Source organism: Diadema antillarum, unplaced genomic scaffold (assembly GCF_040938485.1).
Source record: "Diadema antillarum isolate AM-2024a unplaced genomic scaffold, OU_Dant_1.0 seq00001284_RagTag, whole genome shotgun sequence".
In the NCBI taxonomy this organism is placed as follows: domain Eukaryota; kingdom Metazoa; phylum Echinodermata; class Echinoidea; order Diadematoida; family Diadematidae; genus Diadema; species Diadema antillarum.
Genome location: NW_027272063.1, coordinates 82,531 through 104,236, shown reverse-complemented (window position 1 = coordinate 104,236; position 21,706 = coordinate 82,531). Strand labels below are relative to the sequence as shown.

Genomic DNA, 21,706 nt, shown 5'->3' with positions numbered 1-21,706 from the left:
GCCGCTATAGCTCAGTGGTTAGAGCACTGGTCTTGTAAACCAGGGGTCGTGAGTTCAAATCTCACTGGTGGCTAACATAATTTTTTGCTTTTTTTTTTTTTTTTCTTCTTCTTCTTCTTCTTTTTTCCCTCTCTTACTAGCTTTTACCTTCTTTAAACCTTTTGAAAGAAATAATTGAAAGAAGACCTTTCTTAAAATGATTTGCAACTCACTAAGTGCAATATGCGACGGATGAAATATCAATCATGAAACGAGACTTCATTCGTTCGTACACATTCGTCGCAAAACACGCACCACACAGCAGACATGGCATGCATGCACACATAATCAAACACTAACATCCGGGAATCTACACGCCGATACGATAGCACGAAAGATGGCCGACAAATGTCCAGGCGGGCGACGTGTGGGTCATTGAGTCCACGTTAAAAATTTGAATTTATTGTAGAAAACGTCAAAATCTACATTTATGGTTTTCATGTATGCAAGTGGAACGATCAATCGAGCAGAAAATGCAGAATGGTGGGCAGAAAAAGACGACAGTCTCCAGAAAAGAAGGAAAAACTGTGAGTAATATTAACGTGCCAAAGTCACACGCAAATACGAATTCGGCAATAGAAAAGGTTCAGCTCCTTGCCTCACTTCAACAAGATTTAATGGCGGAATTATCGGGAAGTGAAGAGGGTGAAGTGTCCGAGGTAAGTCGATAACATGAATGTGATATGTATAAAATGTAATGATGTCATTGGAGGGTATTCTTGGGAACGTAAAAGTGGAAATATGGCATGCAAAATCTTTGATCGGTTCACGCCTCGTGAACCATCTCGGGTCCAGTACAGTGCAGTAGCAGTGATGTGTGCGTGTGTATGCGGCAGCCGCAGTGCAGTGGTGGCCATTTGAACGCTATACATACGCGGGTTAGGAGTATTGTGGTTGTGCATTTGTTGGGGGAATGGCATGTGCGTGCCCATAAATTCCGTGACAGTCTCTCCCCTACACTACGCAAGCTAAGTTAACATGTGTCAAAATGTAATACTTCTAGTGCTGATATCAATAAATATGGGCAGTTATTAAATCATTGTGTCATTTGTCTTGCCACAAAAAAGAAGAAAAATGCACCAAACAGAAGCACCTACACAGTGACAGTGTCTCTGACACTGACACTTGTCTTTTGTTTCACAGACTGAAATTTTGAAAAGGTCTTGGGTGTCCAATAGTAAGGATAGATGTGTGTCGCAAACTGAACTGTTATACTGTTTATTGACATAGACTAGAGAAGTGCATGTAATAATACCAGGCTATCTTGGGCAAGGTGGAACTTGCTCCATTGAATCTATCACAAGCCACTGTTATGTTACCGCCACTGCTGAACAGCTTTCAATTCATTCCAGTGGATGCTGCCCCTCCAAGGGTGGATCCTAACGCTACTATTAAAACAACCAAAAGTGTAGATCTCTTTTGTTTTATTGCTTGTGTGCTTGAGCAAAGTATTTTTTATTTTGATAAGTCACAAATAATGTATAACACTGTAAAGTAGAGAGGAATTTTCTGGTTTGGAAACAATACCAGAGGGAATTGAACAAGGTAGGATACAGTTCATGTAGCAAGTGGATATGGAAACATCAAACGTGACTGGTGACTTTAGAAATTGTTAAATGGTGGTGCCTTAGTTTAAAGGTGCAATGGACTTTAGGTTCTTCCCTATACACATATTCCACTCCAGCTAGTAGTGTGACTAGTTGAGGGGAAAATGCATTAATTTAACAGACTCATCTCCCTTTTCACTCATGGCAGCTGTTTGGAACTGTGCCAAGGGGTGTCTTTATTTGGAATCAACACAGCTCCATCATAAAAGATGTCTCAAACTGAACCTTGTGTGGGGCACATTATGGCTATATCATTAACATTTTTATAAATTTGTTTATTTTCACTATCTGCATGATAATTGTCTTTTTTTTTAAAAACCACAACATCACATGAAGTGGCAGCCATTTTCTTTGTCCCTGTATGTTTGTACAGATATTTACTGTAGTCTGCAACATTGTTTGAATGAAGTAGATCAACGGTAAACCTGACTGTTGTGCAGCTTATTGTGTGTGTTTATAGTTCTTAGTTTATCATATTCAGTTTTTGATGTCATATAGATAGAATTCAAAGCCTTTTTTTAATGTAAATGTGTGAATGACAAAACTTGTTGCTAAATGTCTGCCTGTCCTGCATGTACAATGTCTCAGGTTGAATCTTTCATCTTGGATCAGGAGGAGCTGGAGAACGGACCCACCATCGAGATGGCATCCAAGTTGCTGAGGCTAGACAGCCAGGGCCATCCTGACCTGAGGGCTGTGGATCCTGACACCCTTGAAGCCTTTCTTGATGCTGCAGGTATTTGTTTTGAAAAATATATACTAGTATATACTCTTGCCAGGTAGAAATGCACTCAAAAACAAGTTGCAGACTATTATTGTAGCGTGTAATATTACTGCTGATGTGGAGCAGTGAGTGAACACGAGTATACAGGCAGTAGCAGTTTTGCCTGCTTAGGCAGGGCAGTATTTCTGGAGGGGACTTAAAGCACTTAGTTTGTTGTAGATTGCTCAGAGTATTTTAGGGCTTCTGTAGTGGTCCTTTGAATGAATTTATGATAACATACAATAGTAAAATATTGATAATTATATTTCCATTGATCTTGATGAGTATATTCAATATTTAATTGCATCGATAGCTTGTAGATGTATAGCGGTATAGGCATGTCCTTTTGAAAAACACTTTTGTCTTAACTTTGCTGGGCCTTTGAAGTGTATGTCTTTGTGGCTAATGCTCTTTCTGTACAGGCATTGACAAACTTGGACCATTTGAAGGCAAAATGGATGCTTATGATCCTGAAATCCTTGGTCGGCTGACTTCATCAGTCAGTTCAGCGTTGGATCAGGCAGAGGCTGCCCTCTATGGCATCAAGGAGAATGCTGCTCTCTCTGCTCAACATGCAGATGGGTAAGCTGGGTGGGGTGGGGTGATGGGAGGGGGGTATGGTGGGGGGGGGGGGGGAGAGCAAATTAAGTAGCTGTCATGTGGGAGATGCCAGAGTAGCAGTGTACGCCTTGCTAGAAGGGGATAGTTATTTTAAAATGGAATGATAAGGAATGCTGTGTATCAATTATGTCTTGTGGTCAAAGAAATGAGCTCCACACTCAAAGGAATTACATGGCAGACAAGACCTGACAAGAACTTTGTTGAATAGTTTATTCAAAGTGCTAATGCTGCAAAAGTCATTTTATGTCCTGAATATCCATGGAGTATCTTACACACCTCTGCACCAGGCACTTGTGCCAAAAGTGTTTTGATTCATAATTATCAGTCTGATGTGTGTGTGTGATTATTGCAAAGGTTTGATCTCAATTTTTTACCATATCTGACAATATCAGGGGGAAGTTTGGCTGGGCCATTCAAGGCTGTAAAATTTTATTGCATGCCACATAATGCATATGAATTCAATCATTCCTGCTAGGTGAAGAATTACTGTGCTGGAAAACAATCACTTAATTTTAAAGATTGACTTGCTGCTTAGGTGCCTTGTTGGTAGACATTGTACTGTATACTTTGGTCTATCATTTGTACTTTTTCCTTGTAGAGGTACTCCAGACTGAAGAAAACATGGTATGTCATTGCCAAAGGGAAAACATACGTGTACTAACACAGAATGAAAAGTATGGGCAGACAAATATTGAATGGAAGTATGGACATACAAAAGCAGAATGGAAAGTATGGACATATAAAAGCAGAATGGAAAGTATGGACATACAATCAGTCACACACACACACACACACACACACACAACCCCCCCCCACACACATACATACACACACAACCCCCCCCCCCACATCCATACACACACATGCACTCATGCACACAAAAAGCGATGTATCCATACCAAGCACCACCAATGCAGTTGATTTCTTGCTCCTCAGTTGAAGAAGGGGTACAACCTTGTAATGGTATACTGTAAAACGAGGAATTTTGCGTGCATTTTAATTTCGCGAATTTCATGAGAGCCAAGATCCGCGAAATTAAAATACATGGGGAAGTTCTTGTCTACACTATATGCATTGAATGATAGAGACAACTTGCGAAAATTTCATGCTGGGAAAAAGTCTGTCGGCTCCAATTCGCGAAGATTTTATGCTGCGAAAATATCATGTTTTACAGTAAACCATGATAAACCCTGCTGACCATAACCCGAAATTTTTATCAGATCCTAGTTTAGGTCAGTTGCCAATCCAGGGGATGGCACTGGGCTGTATAGCTACCAGAATTACAAAAATGAATTTACAACTGCTGGCAGTTGGTTTGTTGTGACAGGGTATACCCCTCTTCCACATTGAAACAGCCAGGATAACTTATTCCTATGATAGCAACTTTGCATCTGAGGCAATTGTGATAGCATACAGGGATGCAGAATCAAGTATCACACCAGTTGAAATTATATAATTTGACCACTCGATCCAGTCACAAGGACAAAGATTTCCATGAGTTTCCTTTTGCGGTCAAATCTGTGAACATGTGGTCCTTTGAATTGATTGGAGATTGTGTGAGTAGAATAAAGACGGGATGACAATTTATTCAGTAAGACACTAAATGGCAACGCTTCCAGAAGTCAGCATTGATTATCAACTTGTTGGTCAGTAGCTCATCTGCCATAAGGGCTCTGTGTTTATGTTGGAGTGGGTGGAGGTTGGTTTGTCAAAACTTTTGAAGGACAGTCACCAAGTCCTTGTAACACAGTTCGCAGACTCTTCTGTGTGATTGCTGCTACGGTTAGTCACAGTAGCTGCAGTCACACTACGTGAAACTGCACAAAGTTTTCCTCCTTATAACTTCTAGAAATTTGAGCGAGCGGTCACACCACCACAAAAGTATGCATGGTTTCATTGATGCAAAACTACTTTTTTTTTTTTTTTTGTGCTGAAGCACGCACATTCCACATGGGCAAAATACGCATGCCCTCTTTTTTGAATATAAAAAGACACAAATGTGCCACATCATGTGAAAAAAATGCACAATGTGCGTAAACAACATGAAATGGATCTAATCAGGTGACAAACTTAGTGAAGTTTCAGCCTTCGCAGTCACACAACACAAAACTATGCATAATATCATGAGAAGTGATAAACTTCCCAAGTGCATGCAGAAAGTTTTGTGGGAAGTTTCGTTGGTAACTTCTCAAGAAGTTTGCGGTCACACTGCCCAAACTACATGAAGCAAAATACCAGATGGTGAAACTGTAGTTTTGTGTATTTTGACCACACCTAGTACAATGTATATTGGTAACCACTGTAAGGAACTACTACTACAAAGTTTTAGGTGTAACATCTTAGCTATTCATATCTCTGTCATACTTATGTTCCAATGACCAGCGGTTGAAGATTTTAGACATATGTTGGGTTCGCCATGGTTTCATACTAACATTAAAACTCGTGTGGAAAGAGTATGGTTTTGTAACATTATATTGCAAGTTTTCCATTCACAGGATGTGATGATGGCTGTCAGCAAAATTAAGAACGAACAAGTGGAACTGAAAGCAATGTGATTAACATTGCTTGGTGTGTTGGTCATTAATTTATTGTTTGTGTGTACATTCAGTTAGTGTGATAGGTGTGTTTGTGTTAATCTACAAAGTTTTGCTTGTGTTGAGTGAGGTATGACACACAATGTGTTCAGAGTTTGTGGCACTCTAACCAGGTTGTGATTATATGAGCAATTCTACATGTATAGCCTGAAGCAATTTACAGTAATGGATGTGTGTGCCTTTTCACTGTAGCAATTACCTGATCTTTCTCGTAGCTGTTGCCGAACGCAGTAATTAATTGATTACATCTTTAGACTTTGCATTGGAACTTGTGATCCAATTCAGATCTGTCATTATCCGGTTTGTCAATAGTATGAATTTACAGGACGGAGCTGAACTCCGAGTGTAAGGTTAAATGAAAATGTGTGCTCGGAGGAAAAACCAAATGCTTAGCAGGATGTTTTTAAGAGTTTTTTTCTGCCCCTTGCATTAGATCAAATAAGTAATGCGAGGATACTTGGACTACGCTGTATTACCTGGAATGCTGAAAACGCATTTTTTTTTTTTTTTTTAATGGGAAGGCATGACACTCTGATGAAAGGTGGAAGCTCCAATACATCTTCTTTCATAACATGAAAAATACCCTAATTTGTTTTTCAAGTGCCGCTGAATAACAAAAGCTTCAGATGTTGTGACCTATACCAGCCCTGTCTGATGTATTGGGAAAAATTCTATAAAAAAACCCCACCAACAACAACAGTGTATGGGTAGATATGGGAAAGAGCATGTCACAGTTCACACTGGTTCAAGCTACAAGGATATTTTAGAAATCACAAGGAAATGCAAGGAACTACAACATTTTGTGTATGAGATCAAGCTTCATAACCAAGACTTTGTCAGGCATTGTGGTTGGCCACCATTAGAATTACTTAACCTGCGGTTAGTAAGAAGGACAGGAATGCTAAGGTGCCACAAATTAGGCCAAAAATGGTATTCTGCATATGCATGAGACAGCTGTTTCCATTGTCTAACCTAGGAAGCTGCATTGTCTTAGTGTTCGTGTCGCAGATGTAAAGCTCGCTAGTATTGGATAAAAGTGAACATGATGACTTTAATGTCCATTCTGATTTGTGGGAAAAGTCCATACCACTGTTCAATCCTCCCTACAAGTCCTGAGGTTTCCTTTTCATGGGTCCCCAAGAGGGAAAAAAGTGACAGTGCAGTACAGAATGTATGGAACACTGCGCAAGCAACCACATAGCATCAGATTTGAATAATTTGTTGTCCCCGCCGAACGAGTTCAAGCAGGGGACTATGAAACGGGCTCCATACGTGTGTGTGTCCGTGTGTCCGTTCGTCTGTCTGTGTGTGCGTCCGTGTGTGATGAAAATGTTCAATTTGCTACTTCTCTGTCATTTATGAGCTGATTTTGATTCTGTTTGCTTTATATGATAGCACTACATGGGAGCTTTGGAACTTCTACACAGAATTTCAGCTGTGACCTTTGACCTTGACCTTTAACCTATATCATACATTTTGCTTCAAAATGCTACTCCGCCATTTCTAACCCGATTTTGATTCCGTTTGCTTTAAGTGATGGCACTAGTTGAGAACTTCAAAACTTCTACACAGAATTTTGACCTTTAACTTCTTTGACCTTTGACCTTGATTTTTGACCTATATTGTACATTGGCTACAAAATGCTACTCCTTCGCCATTTCTAACCGGATTTTGATTCCGTTTGCTTTATGTGATGGCACTAGGTGAGGGCTTCAAAACTTCTACACAGAATTTTGACCTTTGACCTTGATTTTTGACCTATATTGGACATTGGCTACAAAATGCTACTTCTTCGCCATTTCTAACCCGATTTCGATTCCGTTTGCTTTATGTGATGGCACTAGGTGAGGGCTTCAAAACTTTTACACAGAATTTTGACCTTTGACTTCTTTGACCTTTGACCTTGATTTTTGACCTGTATTGTACATTTTGCTACAAAATGCTACTCCTTCGCCATTTCTAACCCGATTTCACTTCCGTTTGCTTTATGTGATGGCACTAGGTGAGGGCTTCAAAACTTCTACACAGAATTTTGACCTTTGACTTCTTTGACCTTTGACCTTGATTTTTGACCTATATTGTACATTGGCTACAAAATGCTACTCCTTCGCCATTTCTAACCCGATTTCGATTCCGTTTGCTTTATACGATGGCACTAGGTGAGGGCTTCAAAACTTGTACACAGAATTGTGACCTTTGACCTTGATTTTTGACCTGTATTGTACATTTTGCTACAAAATGCTACTCCTTCGCCATTTCTAACCCGATTTCGATTCCGTTTGCTTTATGTGATGGCACTAGGTGAGGGCTTCAAAACTTCTACACAGAATTGCGACCTTTGACTTCTTTGACCTTTGACCGTGATTTTTGACCTTTATTGTACATTGGCTACAAAATGCTACTCCTTTGCCATTTCTAACCCGATTTCACTTCCGTTTGCTTTATGTGATGGCACTAGGTGAGGGCTTCAAAACTTCTGCACATAGTTTTGACCTTTGACTTCTTTGACCTTTGACCTTGAGTTTTTACCTATATTGTACATTTTACTACTAAATGCTACTTCCGGCAGGGACATTACGCACCGCGTAATTTCTACTTTTCCTTGTTCATTATAGAATCTGAAAAAAGACAGACTTTAAATATCTCAGGAAAGATGGGAGCTTAAGAAACTTTCATGTATTTTTGCCTTTTTATTTAAATTTGATGTTACACAATGGAATATGACCTTGTTATTAATGAGTTCCATATTGAGAAAATATAGCCTTGATATTAGATGTATTTGTATAATGCTCTGTTCTCATACAACATCTCTTTGACTCTTTAATCGTAGCTTGCATTTTCTTCTAAGTAAATTATAATTTCAAATAATATACTTCTTATAGGAATAACAAGCATACCACAACATGCCCATGATTTTTTTTTTTTTTTTTAAATCCAAATACAAGGAAGAATTTTATTCTGACAAATTTGAAGGACTTTGTAACAGTCAACATAAGATCTGGTCTGGGCAATGCAAAAACAGTGATGGTTACTTTAAGATCCAATACCTTTATAAAAATCTGGTAAGGATAAACACATGTGCTATACAGTATATACTTCCAGTTAGCTGCAATTGTATAGGGAAAAATAGTAGAGTCATTTTATGTGTTCTTGACTATTCTCAAAATAAGAATCTGGAACTACATGCTGATTTTCATAATTTTTCTCTGAATGTCTTAGTTTTTCCTTGAAATTTTATGTTTGGCTGTTGACTCAATATCCCAGTCCTCTTTTCAAATGAAAGGCCTGCTGTGTTAAGGATGAAACAAGGAATTATGGTGGGAGCTAGTGGGGGAAAAACACATAAATAGACTTCAAATGATGATCTAACTTGAAATGGAATGATGATTTTGTTCAGTGACTGAATTGTATTTTTGTCTGTGACCTTGTTGTTGCAGTTTGTATTCAATTTGGAAATGTGTTATTATGCTTATCGTTTGTTGCTTGAAGACGGGACGATAAAAATATATGTGACACTGTGGAAAAAAAAAGCTTTCAAGGTAGTCATCTTTACTTTGATGCCCTCCCAACTATCAAATGATTTGCTGGAAATTATTTTCAGAAATAGGCTGGGAAATAGCATTGTCAAAATTGTCAATGTTTCAGCAAAGTTTTGAGAATGTGCATGTTCACTTGTGCCTGGAGAAATAAATCATGGTCTGTTTTTTTTGTTTTTTGTTTTTGTAAGATGTAAGAATGCCCAAGGCACTTTTCTTATGGATCATGACAAAATAAAACAGAATAGGATGTACAGTGTCTTATGACAGATCCAACAAATGTCAAATTTCTGTTGCCCAGTCTTCCTTACTTTATTTTGCTTGGAATCTCCTCTTGCATCTTGTGCTGAAAGTGTACTGCAGGTGTTGTCAGGAAAGCATGGCTTGCTGATGGGTCATATGCTCTGATCCGAGGGAATAGAATGATTACTCTGTCCCAGAATGCATGTCAGAATTTGAAGTCTGTGATGTGTGTAAGAAAAAGTTATAGACTTTATGTTTCTTCCAAGAATTTATGATTTTTATTTGTCAGTGTGCACAGCAAATGAGGAATGCGGTGCAAAACAATGCTCTGCCAGTCGTGTGACCAAGAAATTTCTTTCATGCCAAGGAACAGTTAAATGAATGGCAAACAGATACATGTATAGGTGTTCTCAGAACTGGTTTTACCTGCATTAGACCCCGTTTACAGTGCGAGGCTCGGCCGTGGCTCGGCCTCGGCTCGGCCCAGCCCCGCTTCAGTGTAAACGCGCAAAAGGCCAAATGCGGGGCCAAAATTGGCCTCGCATTTGGCCTCGCTCTGAGGGTGGTCTCGGCCGCGACTCGGCTGCGGCCGAGCCCGGCCTTTTCTCGGTGTAAACGCAAACTGGGCCAAATGCGCTGCCAATTTTAGTTTGGCTTCCAAACCCTCTGCCCGTACTATTTTGTTATTCAGGATATTAACCCCCTCAATGTTGAAAACTAGTATAGTTTAAGGTTGTTTTGTCCTGTAAAGGATTTTTCCTTCGGCAAAGGCCTTTGCCCGAACGGCAACTTCGTTGCCACGGAATCCAGTTGCTACATTGGCAAAGGGTCTGAAAACCAGACTATACCAAATTGCGTTTGTTTACAAGCAGAGCGTCACTACGACAAAATATTGAAAGATTTGAATTAAAAGCGCGGCCGAGACCGGCAGTGAAAACGGACAAAATTGCTGGGCTTGGCCGCGGCTCGGCCCAGCCCCGCACTGTAAACGGGGTCCCAGTTTCCTGCTTACATTGGTATTGTACATGGTCATATTGTGCTGCTTTCAAGCAAAACTACACCTGTATACTTGTATTACAATAGCTCTTCATGAGGGTAATTACATTGTATGCTATTAATATGGACGTAAAGTCACCATAGAGTTTAAGTCTCCAACCTGATGCATAGTCCGCCACAGTAAACGTCTTTATGTGCACTATACCATGGGAATGATATGCGAGGACAGTCATGTAGCTGTTCATTACACATCTTTGGAGCAGGTGCTTTCGGGAGGGCCAAAGGCAGATGGCCAACAGGGTGGGAGGAAGTGTGCTGGGAACCGACCACTGAGTGTGGGAACACTCCTCCCTCCTCCCTCCCCCCTTCAGCACGGTCTGTCAACCGTGTGGGCGACCCACAGTAGAGCTGTGAGGGTGTTTTGGAGTGAGTGTTGTGCTCAGCATTAGAAGCCCTTTTTTGTTTAAAGATGGAGAAGATACAAATTTCAGCTTCGTGAGTGAAGTTTTTGCCACTATGATGATGAAGTGAGCATGAAAAAGAAATATTTTTATATGCTGTGATATACACAGTGCTTGATGAAAATGAACACTTGTGTTGGATTAGAAATTTTGAAGATTTGACAGTAAGGGACAGTAACAGGCATCTGCAAAGGGGCATGGAATTCACAAACTAGCTTTGTGATTCATAAAATAGGGAAATGTCTTTGATACATGTGAAAGATTTATATGAATTCCATTATATTTATAAGTAGGTAGGTATTACCTCAATGCCAGATGAGAGCAGTTTCAGACAGACTGCAACACAGTTTGTACTGTTTAACTCACTGAATTGTGTCGTTGAATGGCTTTCTAGGTATGGATTGTCCATCCAGAATGAGGAAATCACTTTAACTACCTGAGAGAAAGAGAGAGGAAAAAAACACAAACAAGTGAAACAGATACATTTGGGAGTCACGCAGGACATATTCTAAAATCTGGTGTGCGCCTGGTTATCATACTTCTGCATATTATCTGAGCTGCTAATCAGATTAAAATTTCCATCGTTCGCACTGTGGATTGATCCGTATACAGGTGGCATGTTACAAACCTACCAATCTCTACCATTCGGCGTAGACTCATTAAATGTACAACTGTACGTTGTACATGTATGTGCATGGATGTAGGGTGAGCATTGGCATAGTTCATTGCAAGTAGAAGTGTTTAGTAGTATACCGTGTATGTCTGCCAGCATTTATGAAGCTAACTATGACTGCATTGGGGAAAGGATGTGTGGCATACCGTTGGTGGCAGTATGCACAGAGCTTCTGAAAGGTGTAGTGAGGGAGAGAGAGAGAGGGGGAGATGGGAAGAGAGAAGGTTGGGTGGGGGGGGGGGGGGGGGGGGGCGTATTTTACCCAACTACAAAGCCATGTCATTGGATCAGTGTGGGAAAAGACCGAGCAGAGGTCATGTGGACAGGGATCTAATCAGGCCTCCACGCATAGTCCCATTTATTGGGTTATTTAGTACCAAGGTCATGTCAGAGTGTATTGCCCTTTCCCCAAGGCATTCCTGCAGTGATTATTTTTTCACTCAAGTCACCAACTCATGGGAGCTGCTGGTGAATGCCAAGGTTTTGCCAGGCTTTTCAGAGAGCAAGGAGCAAGAGACAGCAGAATGAAAGGCGTGCCCACCCTTTTTTTCCTTTCTTCTGCTTGCTTTGCTCAATACCTATTTAAAAGACAGTGAGGCAAGTTGCCCTGACCGTCAAGACAGCCATTTAGGTACATTGATGCATGCACATCGATACTACTTTGGTCAGTGTGATTGCATACACAATAGCACATATTAACAGTGTGCACATTTAATTGTGATGTGGCATTTCATCTGACTTGTAGCGAGTTTCATAATGAGGAACATGCCGTCTCTTATTTCTGTCTCTCTCTCTCTGTCTGTCCACATTCTGCTCTGTATAAAATCATTGATGTTTGGTTTTGCACATGTACATGTGGAACGCTTGATAGCAATGTGATGTAGCATTCCTAATATCACGCACATAGGTGCACTAAGTGATGGCTACATGTAAATCTGCCCCGCTCAAAACGATTCTCTCCAAATTGGCTCGTATTGGCACTAAAAAGAGACAGCTTCAAGGATTTTGTGCCATTTCCATGTGTGGCAACAATTGTAAGCCAGAAGTGTTTAGTTGAAAGCTTCTGCTCTTACTGTTTAATTCATGTGGTATGTGGAGCTATGGTGTTGTGGTTTGGAAATCTTCATTGGTGTAGCCAGTCAGGAGAAAAAAGCTAATCTGCATGTGATGTACATGACTGTTGTATGCAAGCGTGTCATAAATATATTATGACCAAATCTTGAGCCAGTGGCTGTACAGATATGACATTGTGCAAGCATCCTGATTGTGGGGAAAAGAAGTTTATATTTCCCATCAGCCATGTGATATTGTCTGACCATCAGAGCTCCATGGTCTGTCAAAGAAAATGGTACATAGTTTTCGAATACCTTTCAAAGGCAGCTTTGCTTTGTTAAGAACATGTACAATGTGTAGGTGAAAAACAGAGTGTGCAGTGTATGCCTGATTGTACTGAGAGAGAAGTCAGCATGAATTAGGGTGTGTACATGTACATTGCCTCTGGTGCATGTGCATCTGTTTTCTTAATATTGGTCTTTCCATATATTTCGTGAGTCACACCACTGCAGCGTTGGCCTATTTCATCTGCAGTTCTTATGAGCACCTCTGCATGCAGCATAAGCGAGTGCTCTTGTTAACGCTGTTCTCTCGCCCTCATTACTGACTGGTTCTTGACAGAGTATGATAAGTGTGTCGACTGTCTCGTCTGGGGCCTCTGTGCGTTCTCTCTGGGCTCGCATGCGGCAAGACGCCTAGGCAGCCTCCTTCCTCTACAATACATGATTTAATCAGTCTGACAAACACTGTTGTTGGGTGAATGAATGACTGCCATTCAGGGCTGCATTTTGCATGTCATGTGTGATACCCCGGGACCTTGATGGCTTCTTGGTTCCTTCTTTGATTCCACTAACCACATTGGTTCCTTATTCAAGTTGTACGCACATTATATTAATGTAAATTGGCAGACATGTACACATGTACATGCACAGAGTACATGATGATGTGCGATAAGAAATTTGATGTGCATGTACAGTAACTGTACTTGGCTGAAGCAAAAGGCCCCTCAGACATGTACATGTACACACCATGATTTACATAAAGTAGGGTACCTTCCTCCTACTAAAAAAAAAGAAGAAAATACACACAAAGACAACAAAACATAACAGAAGAGACAAAGTGTCTTGTCTTGTCTGCCACTTGTCCTCAGCAGTGAATTGTAAATGAACATACATGTATTAATCCTCATGTAGTGTACATGTCCAGGGCCCTCTGATGTGATTCTTACTTTCATTCATGGGATCTCAGAGTAATGCCCTGTGAAACTCAGTGAAGGCAAGTGACATATCACTTACTGTACAGTTGCTGGGTGGTTTGCTGCTGTAGATGCAGTCGTTGTGAGTTACAATTGTTGGCCATGCATGCATTTATGATACGAGGCCTATTTAAACGTGGGTCATGTGAAGTAGCGCGACGTAAAGGATTGCAACTTGCTACAGGACGATGCACAGTGTAACACAGTATGAGATGTCCATTTGTGGGACTATTTACTATGATGCCATGTACCTGTATCTTTCTTGACTATATTTAGCAAATTGGGATTCTCAAGCCAATTTTGCAAATGGTTGAATTCGGGATAGAGAACCTCATTAACAGAGTGTCAGAGAATTACCACCACTTTTTTCTTTTTTGTTTTTTTAGCGAAAGCCCCCCCCCCATTTTCCCACCTTAACGGATATGTTATACAACATTTTCATTTCATTTGCTTTATTATTGATTTTTTTGTTGTCATACACCAGTGTAGGAGGCAATACATATAATATATATGCGAATAACAGTCAGCACACAAAATTTGCATAAATAAAAACACCAGAGAATAAATCATGTTTGCAGCAATTACTGGGTCCCTCAGTATCGGAACATCAAAATGCTGGTGTGGTCTAGCCACATATTTCCTTAGTAAGGTTATACATTTGTACATGTATGTTATGATATTCCTTGTTTTATTTTTGAATTACATTGTTGGCTCCATACATGTATCTTTCCTGAGCAAGCTCTTCTTCTACGTAGAATGTACATGTATGTGTATGTACATATAATGTAACATACATGTACATGTACCTATGAGCGTCATGTAGTAAATTGATATGCTGATAACTTCACTTTTGGTAGTTGCTCACCTTCATTGCCTGAGAATACCAGGGGTTGGAGTGTTACAATGTAATTCCAGAGAATAAACTGATGATAGAAGAAGACCAATATCATTATCATTTGTAGGAAATCGGTTCAGGAACAATTGCTTACAGCATATAAATCGGATACAAATGTAAGCATTTAGTACAAATCCCTGTTCATGCCCAGAAGTTCCCATGATTTTATGATGACACATTGCATACAGATGGTAGTCAGTTTATATGAATATTGTAAAAGATAGATTGATAGATCAGTAGGTAGATAGATAGATGGAGAAATAGATATAATAGATAGAGAAACAATGGCAAAACTGAAAGGTGTGTAACTTTGTACAAATTGTAGTAGTCAAGATTGAATGCTTTATCATGAGCTGAGCCTGTGCATCATGCAAAGTAAATTGCCTTATCCACTACGAGATGTAAAGAAAAATCTGACTGTGATACTGACTGCACTTTTAGCTACATTTACATGTATCTGTGTGCTTTCTGTCTGAGAGAATCCCACCTCTCTCCCCCCCCCCCCCCAATCTTGAAAGTATTTATAATACAGAACTTTAATTCAGATTTAGGAAAGTGTAATTGTTCATTTTTAGAATGCAAGACACTGGTTTATTCATGTACAGCATAGATTTGCTGGAGCTAACTGCAAGTTATTGTCAAAAAGTAAAATCTGCTAATAAACAAGTATATTGTGTTATTATTATAAAAATAATTATGTAGATTATAGCATGTAGCCAAACTTGTGCAGTGAAAAATGATTCACTACTAGTAAAATCTGCAAAACTGAAGAGACAAAATGAATAAGCAACAGTGACTTTTTTCTTTTAAGGATTTGGGAGTAGCTATTCATTTCAAACCTTGATAAGTTCACTTTCAAGTAATGTCCATTCACTTTACTTGTGTGAGAGCGCATTGTGTATGCAGAGAGAAATATTTCATTACTTATCATAAATTTTGATATGTAATTGAGTGCATTGTGTGGCTGACATTCAGTTAAACTGATGATAAACGACCAATAATTCTTTGTAGAGCTTCCACTGCGTGTAAAGTAGCACTCATGGCTTTCTGCAACGATTAGTCTACAAGATCTATTTATAGTCCAGAGTCAAAGCAGCTGAGTAGGTACGGGTGAGGGCACTTTATGTTATATTACATTGTGTGTGTGCTTCTAGCGGCAGGGAATTTTTTTTTTTTTTTTAAAGTCCGCTGCCGACCGTGCAATTTATGAGGGTGAGAAGAGAAAGAGAGGGTAGCTGTCTTATTTCGTGCACGGCAGGTAGAACAAAGTGGGGAAAATGACATGAAAACAGCTCACATAAGTCATTTAACAGAGTGCTGAAATCTTGCGAGGCAGGTGATATTGGTTTTTTGTGCAAAAAATTGGCTCCCATCCCTCTCACAATAGACTGGGACCTCTGATAATGTACCCATCCCTGCTGCTGCTGTTGCTGTGGAAATGCTTAAGAATGCTGACTTGAAATTGAAATGCTCGAAATACTTGATGGTATACACAAGAATGGGAAGCCGCAGTGAACATGTGGTGTACTTATACACCGTGAGAGGTCTGGCTTTATTGGCAATTTCAAAGCTGTACAGGAAGTAAATTCACCAGGTAGTGAAAATGTAGATTTTGTCTGTACATGCAAATTGGAAGTAAACCTTTATATTGTGCAGAAAATTCATAGTTTCAGATCAAATTACAGGAAGTCAGTGTACACTGACCAATGAACTACAGCATCTTCTACAGTTATCAGAACTTCCTACAGTGTACATACTTTTCATTCTGCTGCATTAGTCTTCTGTTGTTAGTGGGTCTCTATGAGTCATTCTGTGACTCATGCTGAAATATTTAAGTAGAATGGAAATTCTTTTAAGTGTGACTTTTTAAAGCGAGAGTTCAAATGTGTGTGTCTGTGTCTGCGTGTCTGTGTCTGTGTTAGTCTGTGTGAGTATGAGAGAGAGAGGGAGAGAAAGAAAGAGTGACTGTTATGTATGAAACCCCTGAAATTTGCCCAAAACGAGAACACAATATTTGATATTGTAACCTTGCAGCTGTTTATACAGTGACGTAAAATTGTAGTCAGAAGCAGTATACCCTACAGCAGAATAGAAAATAGGTATGAAAATCCCTCACATCATATTGAGCTCCCTATTTAAAGTACCATGAGAGGATGCTATGCATTAGCCCTAAAACTTAGTCATTGAATGAACTGTCAACTTCTGTAAAAAAAATCATTTGTATTACCGTAACTTTGTCTAGGCCACTTTTTTGATATATTTGTATCACTATGAACATGGAATTCGGTATACAGTAGCTGTCTACGACAATGAAGTACATTTGTGGTACTATACTCTACAGCAAGTGCCCTAGATAACATTTGGCCCAATGTTGTCATCTTGTGTTCCTCGCATCTTCCAGGTTGCCAGCTGTTGGGGCCGTGGCCTCCTCCTCAGATCCGATGCCATCGCGAAGAGGAGGAGAGGATGACAAGCTGATCCAGGAAACCAACGAAGAGGGAGAGAGCCTGCTCTCCCTGGCCTGCTCCGGGGGCTACTTTGAACTCGCCCATGTAAGTTTACCCCTGGACAATTGGTGAAGGCCCATTCTTTGATGTGGCTTTTGTTCATTCTATGCTGCAATTTTTAAGAAGGGAACCTAATTCAGCTGCATTTCTGAAGTTAGTACTTACAGCTAGTAACATCCAGGGATGCCAGTTTTCAGGCATAAGTCTATCAAAAAAAAAAAAAAAAAAAAAACTAACAAAGTTCAGGTCCTTTCATGTGCAAAGTAGTTTCATGTAGATTTATATCAGGCCTTCTCTTCCATTGTAGTTGGCATCTCTGAACATCATAATGTGAAATAATTACTATGTGTACAAAGGGGTTTGAAAGGAATAGGATATATTCTTGAGATGTTATCTGACTATTTCTCATCATCTATATAGTCTCTTTCCATATTTGGTTGATTTGTTGTGGAAAATTTTTGATTGTGATGGGCTTGCATGGGTGCACATGTTTGAATGGTTTGAATGTGCGAGTACTGCTATGCGTCTCACAGAATTTTGCGTGGCTACATTTACATTGTACCTCCGCCGGCAGCCATCCATGTCTTTCTTTGCTGTTGCAGGTCTTGCTGAAGATGAATGCCAATGTTGAGGACAGGGGCAGCAAGGGTGACTGCACGCCCCTCATGGAGGCGGCCAGTGCGGGTCACGTGGACCTCGTCAAACTCCTCCTGGAGTACGGAGCTGACACCAATGCTCAGTCCAGTGCAGGTAAATTTGTGTCCACCTTGATCACAGGCATGCAAACGCTACACCTTGGCGAACTGAATGATGAACCCGTTCCCACTTTTCACTATATTATGTAATTCCTTTATAGTGTGGCACAAAGCTGATCCTGATGCATGAGAGGATTGTTCGAAGGTCACACAAAATTTCATCCCAAGATGATCCCAGACTTGGCAATGACAAATTAAGTCTGCTCATCCATCCTCATGCAGCATCTTACTCTGCTCAGTTCATTCATGAATTCTGATTGACAAGCTGGGCCATTTCTCATTAGGCTAAGCCAAGAAAATACATCAATATTTTATCATACACTGTGCCACAGCAGTGCCTAGTCTGTTGTGTATGCCTACACATGCTTAGCATCTCCTGCAGTCTCACGTCTCTGCTGATCGTTGTGACATGCTAACATGTACTAGCAGAATATAGCATACTGAGGAGGAGCTCTGTAAGGAACAGATGCCAATCACCGGGGGAGAACCCCTAAAACTATATGATCATTGGGAATTTAGATCAAATGAATTACCTCAATCAAATTAATTATGTGATACAGTGCAGATAAATTGAGGTGATATAAATCCTTCTTGTCATTTTTTTTTAAAATGTCCAAACAGAAACCATTGTTTCTCTTCTTCCAGCCCATATTGATTGGGTGTTGATCTGTATGAATCATGTATATAGGGAACGGGTTTATGTGTTCATCCATTACATCATCTGAGTGATTTCTTCAAGGAGCCCAAAGGAAGTGAAGAGATATATGCTGCATCAAACTTAAATGTTATGATTTGAGATTTGATTCCCTGTATTTTAGCTAGTCATGTCAAGCCATTACCTTTGATAACATTTCTTTACAATGTCGGTGATTCCATATAGCCTGAAAATGTTAATTGGGATCCACCTGGAAGTTAAACTCAAATTTGTCTATATGACTTCTTGTCTATAGGAGCCGCCTGCTTTATGCAGCCATTACAAATTAACTAGGAGAGAAATTATCCTTTGGCAGTATTTCTCTTGTGAATAGCAGCCACAGACTGCAGATTGAGACCCATTTGTTGATGTGCTAATTCTGCCAAAGAGTCTTATGTTTCACATAACAGTCCATTGTAGGGCCGACCAAATTGTTTACTGAGAGTGAAAGTAACTACTGTCTCTTTCATTTCTGAAATATGACAAGCAATGTCTAGTCACCTTTTACTTTCACATAGTCTTTGTGATATATATGACAGATATCACATGGCAGTCAAGTCATGAACATTCATTTTAAGAATGTGTGGTATCACCCCATAATGGCTATGTCTTGGTGGTTTTCCTTTTTACTTATCCCTGTAGAATTTGATTGTTTTGGCATCCCGCCAGAACATGCAAAATTCCTGGAAAGGGCATGTGCCCAGAATATCTAGAACCATTCTTTATTTTTTCCTCATTTTTTTTTTTTGTCACCAGAATTGCAATGACATACACACACACACACACACACACACACACACACACACACACACACAATCCTCCTAGTTTTCAGTAGAGGTCCCATGTTTCTTAGAGTGATTGATGACAGTGGACCATGACTCATTTTTTTTTCACAAGTACATCGTCTTTAGGACATTTGTGTACACTTCATCAAAACCAATTACTTGCGAGGTCATTGGTGTCTGTGTACATACAGAGAAGGTTGATACACACCTGTTTCTGTTCTAAGACGCACTTCACTGGTATTAAAGGACAGTACTCTCTGCTTAATTCCACTTCACTAGATTGTATGATGAGAGGCAAAGATCTTGGTCACAACCATAGGAAGTGTTCATTCAAACCCTATCTTACCAATAGGACCCACTAGCTGGCACCCACTCATAGTAGGCTACTATACCAGGAAACACACAAGCTAGAGTCATTCTGCCAGTGCTAAAGACCACATTACATTGTATATGTTTTATACATCTTCTCAGTTTTGACGATCCTTTGGGTGCCTTTCCCCCTAATTGCGTATGATCTTGCCAGATACACTTGATCACAGTCCTAAGTTCACACCCATTTGGGTATTTTTTTGGTCAATATTTCACCATCAGGCAACACTCCACTGATGTACGCCTGCAATGGCGGCCACGAGGAGATCGTCAAGCTCTTGCTGGACCAGGGAGCCAACATCGAGGACCACAATGAGAACGGGCACACCCCGCTGATGGAGGCGGCCAGCAGTGGCCACGTCAACATCGCCAAGATCCTGCTGGAGAAGGGTGCTGGCATCAACACGCATTCCAATGAGTTCAAGGAGAGTGCCCTCACCCTGGCCTGCTACAAAGGTGAATGGATGCCTTGGGAAACTTTTCAGGGGATCCCTTACCTGATTCTTGTGATTCTTGTAATTTGTCTGCAAGAAAAATGAATGAATGAAAGCAATACGTGACCTGGGATACTTTGATAGATGGTTAAAAAACCATAGCACTGATGGGTTATTTGGAAGCAGAAAACATGGAATTGAGGGGTCAAGTCAGTTGTGATTTGTGTGACACTTTCAGGGAACCATGCACTACGTTGCGTAGTTTTGTGCGCATGAATTGAACATGTGTGTGTGTGCAGTAATGGTATTGCAGTGTGTGATCTGAAGTGGTCATTAGTCTGAATGTGAGTCTATGTATATGGATGAGTGGTATGAAATTAAATCCTCTGTGTTTTGGTAAGTGTGAGTATGATGAGATCATCTCAGATGGAACATGACTGTTTGTTTATTTGTTTGTTTGTTTGTTTTTTTGTAACCATGAAGTAGCCATTTAGGTCATGCTGTCTGGTATGTCTTGGCCTTGCGTAACACCAAAGAAGGATTTTCCTGAGTGTGTACACAAAAAATCAACTTCCCTCGTCTTGGGGAAAATGCCATACGTTCACTCTCTTTCCCTGCTCTCTCACCACGATATTCACTCCGCCTGCTTCCTCTTTTGTTAGCTGCATCTATCTCGCATATGTATGCACATGAATGTAGCAGTATGAATGACTTGATTGAGGATATTAGTCCAAATTTGCAACATGTTTGGAATAGTGCAACTTTCCAGTGAATTGACATGGTGTTGACCTGTATATCTTGTGCCTTTTGATCTGAGAGAAGAAGCGTAGGGTGTGTGCTTGTGTGTGTCTATGTGCTTTCTGCCTGAGCAGTTGGACACCTGGCTTGTGAAGTAATAAGATTGACCTTGTTGCAACTGCTGTTACAACAAAACCAGCTTTTAAAAAAAAAATGTCTCCCTATCTTTTTATGAATCAAAGAGGAAGTATGTGACGTTGTTAGAGAAAGCTCCGTATTTGTGTGAATCAGAAGGAAATGCTCTTTCGACTTCAAGGAAGTCGACTCTCATTTAAAAATGAAAAGAGAGATATTCCTACCAAGCTGACTTCTGTCTCTTTTAGAGTGGGACAACCCCTCGCCTGAGATAATCTCGTATTTTGCATGCGTAATGCAAGTTAGTGTGTGAAATATTTCTGACAAATTCTAATAATAGCACAGGCAGCAAGATGTTTCTATTTATAGGTCAGAAGACATGTGACTCAAGATTTCTTTGACATGAGTACACTGTATTTATACTACCATGAGATATGTTATTCGGCAGATATTCGTTCTTCCCACAGGCAAGCACTGCTAAAAAATTGAATCGAAAAATAAATTTGTAAGGAAAGGTTAGTTCACTTGTTAATGTACCAACAGGCTTGTGTTT

The 21,706-nt window shown here is 40.1% G+C and overlaps 1 protein-coding gene and 1 non-coding gene across 2 annotated transcripts in view; both read left to right on the top strand.

Moving 5' to 3' along the window:
- On the top strand, window positions 1–73 carry Trnat-ugu (transfer RNA threonine (anticodon UGU)). The gene has a single exon. It is a non-coding gene; the product is annotated as a tRNA-Thr (tRNA).
- Window positions 74–387: 314 nt separating this feature from the next.
- The window catches only part of LOC139707921 (ankyrin repeat domain-containing protein 17-like), a 46,501-nt gene continuing 25,182 nt past the window's right edge, over window positions 388–21,706 (top strand). The window contains exons 1-6 of the mRNA XM_071619915.1: window positions 388–698; window positions 2,235–2,382; window positions 2,832–2,991; window positions 17,138–17,288; window positions 17,846–17,993; window positions 20,069–20,302. Of these exons, the coding sequence (XP_071476016.1) occupies window positions 483–698; window positions 2,235–2,382; window positions 2,832–2,991; window positions 17,138–17,288; window positions 17,846–17,993; window positions 20,069–20,302 (1,057 nt within the window). The 5' untranslated portion in view covers window positions 388–482. The remainder of the gene's footprint in view (window positions 699–2,234; window positions 2,383–2,831; window positions 2,992–17,137; window positions 17,289–17,845; window positions 17,994–20,068; window positions 20,303–21,706) is intronic.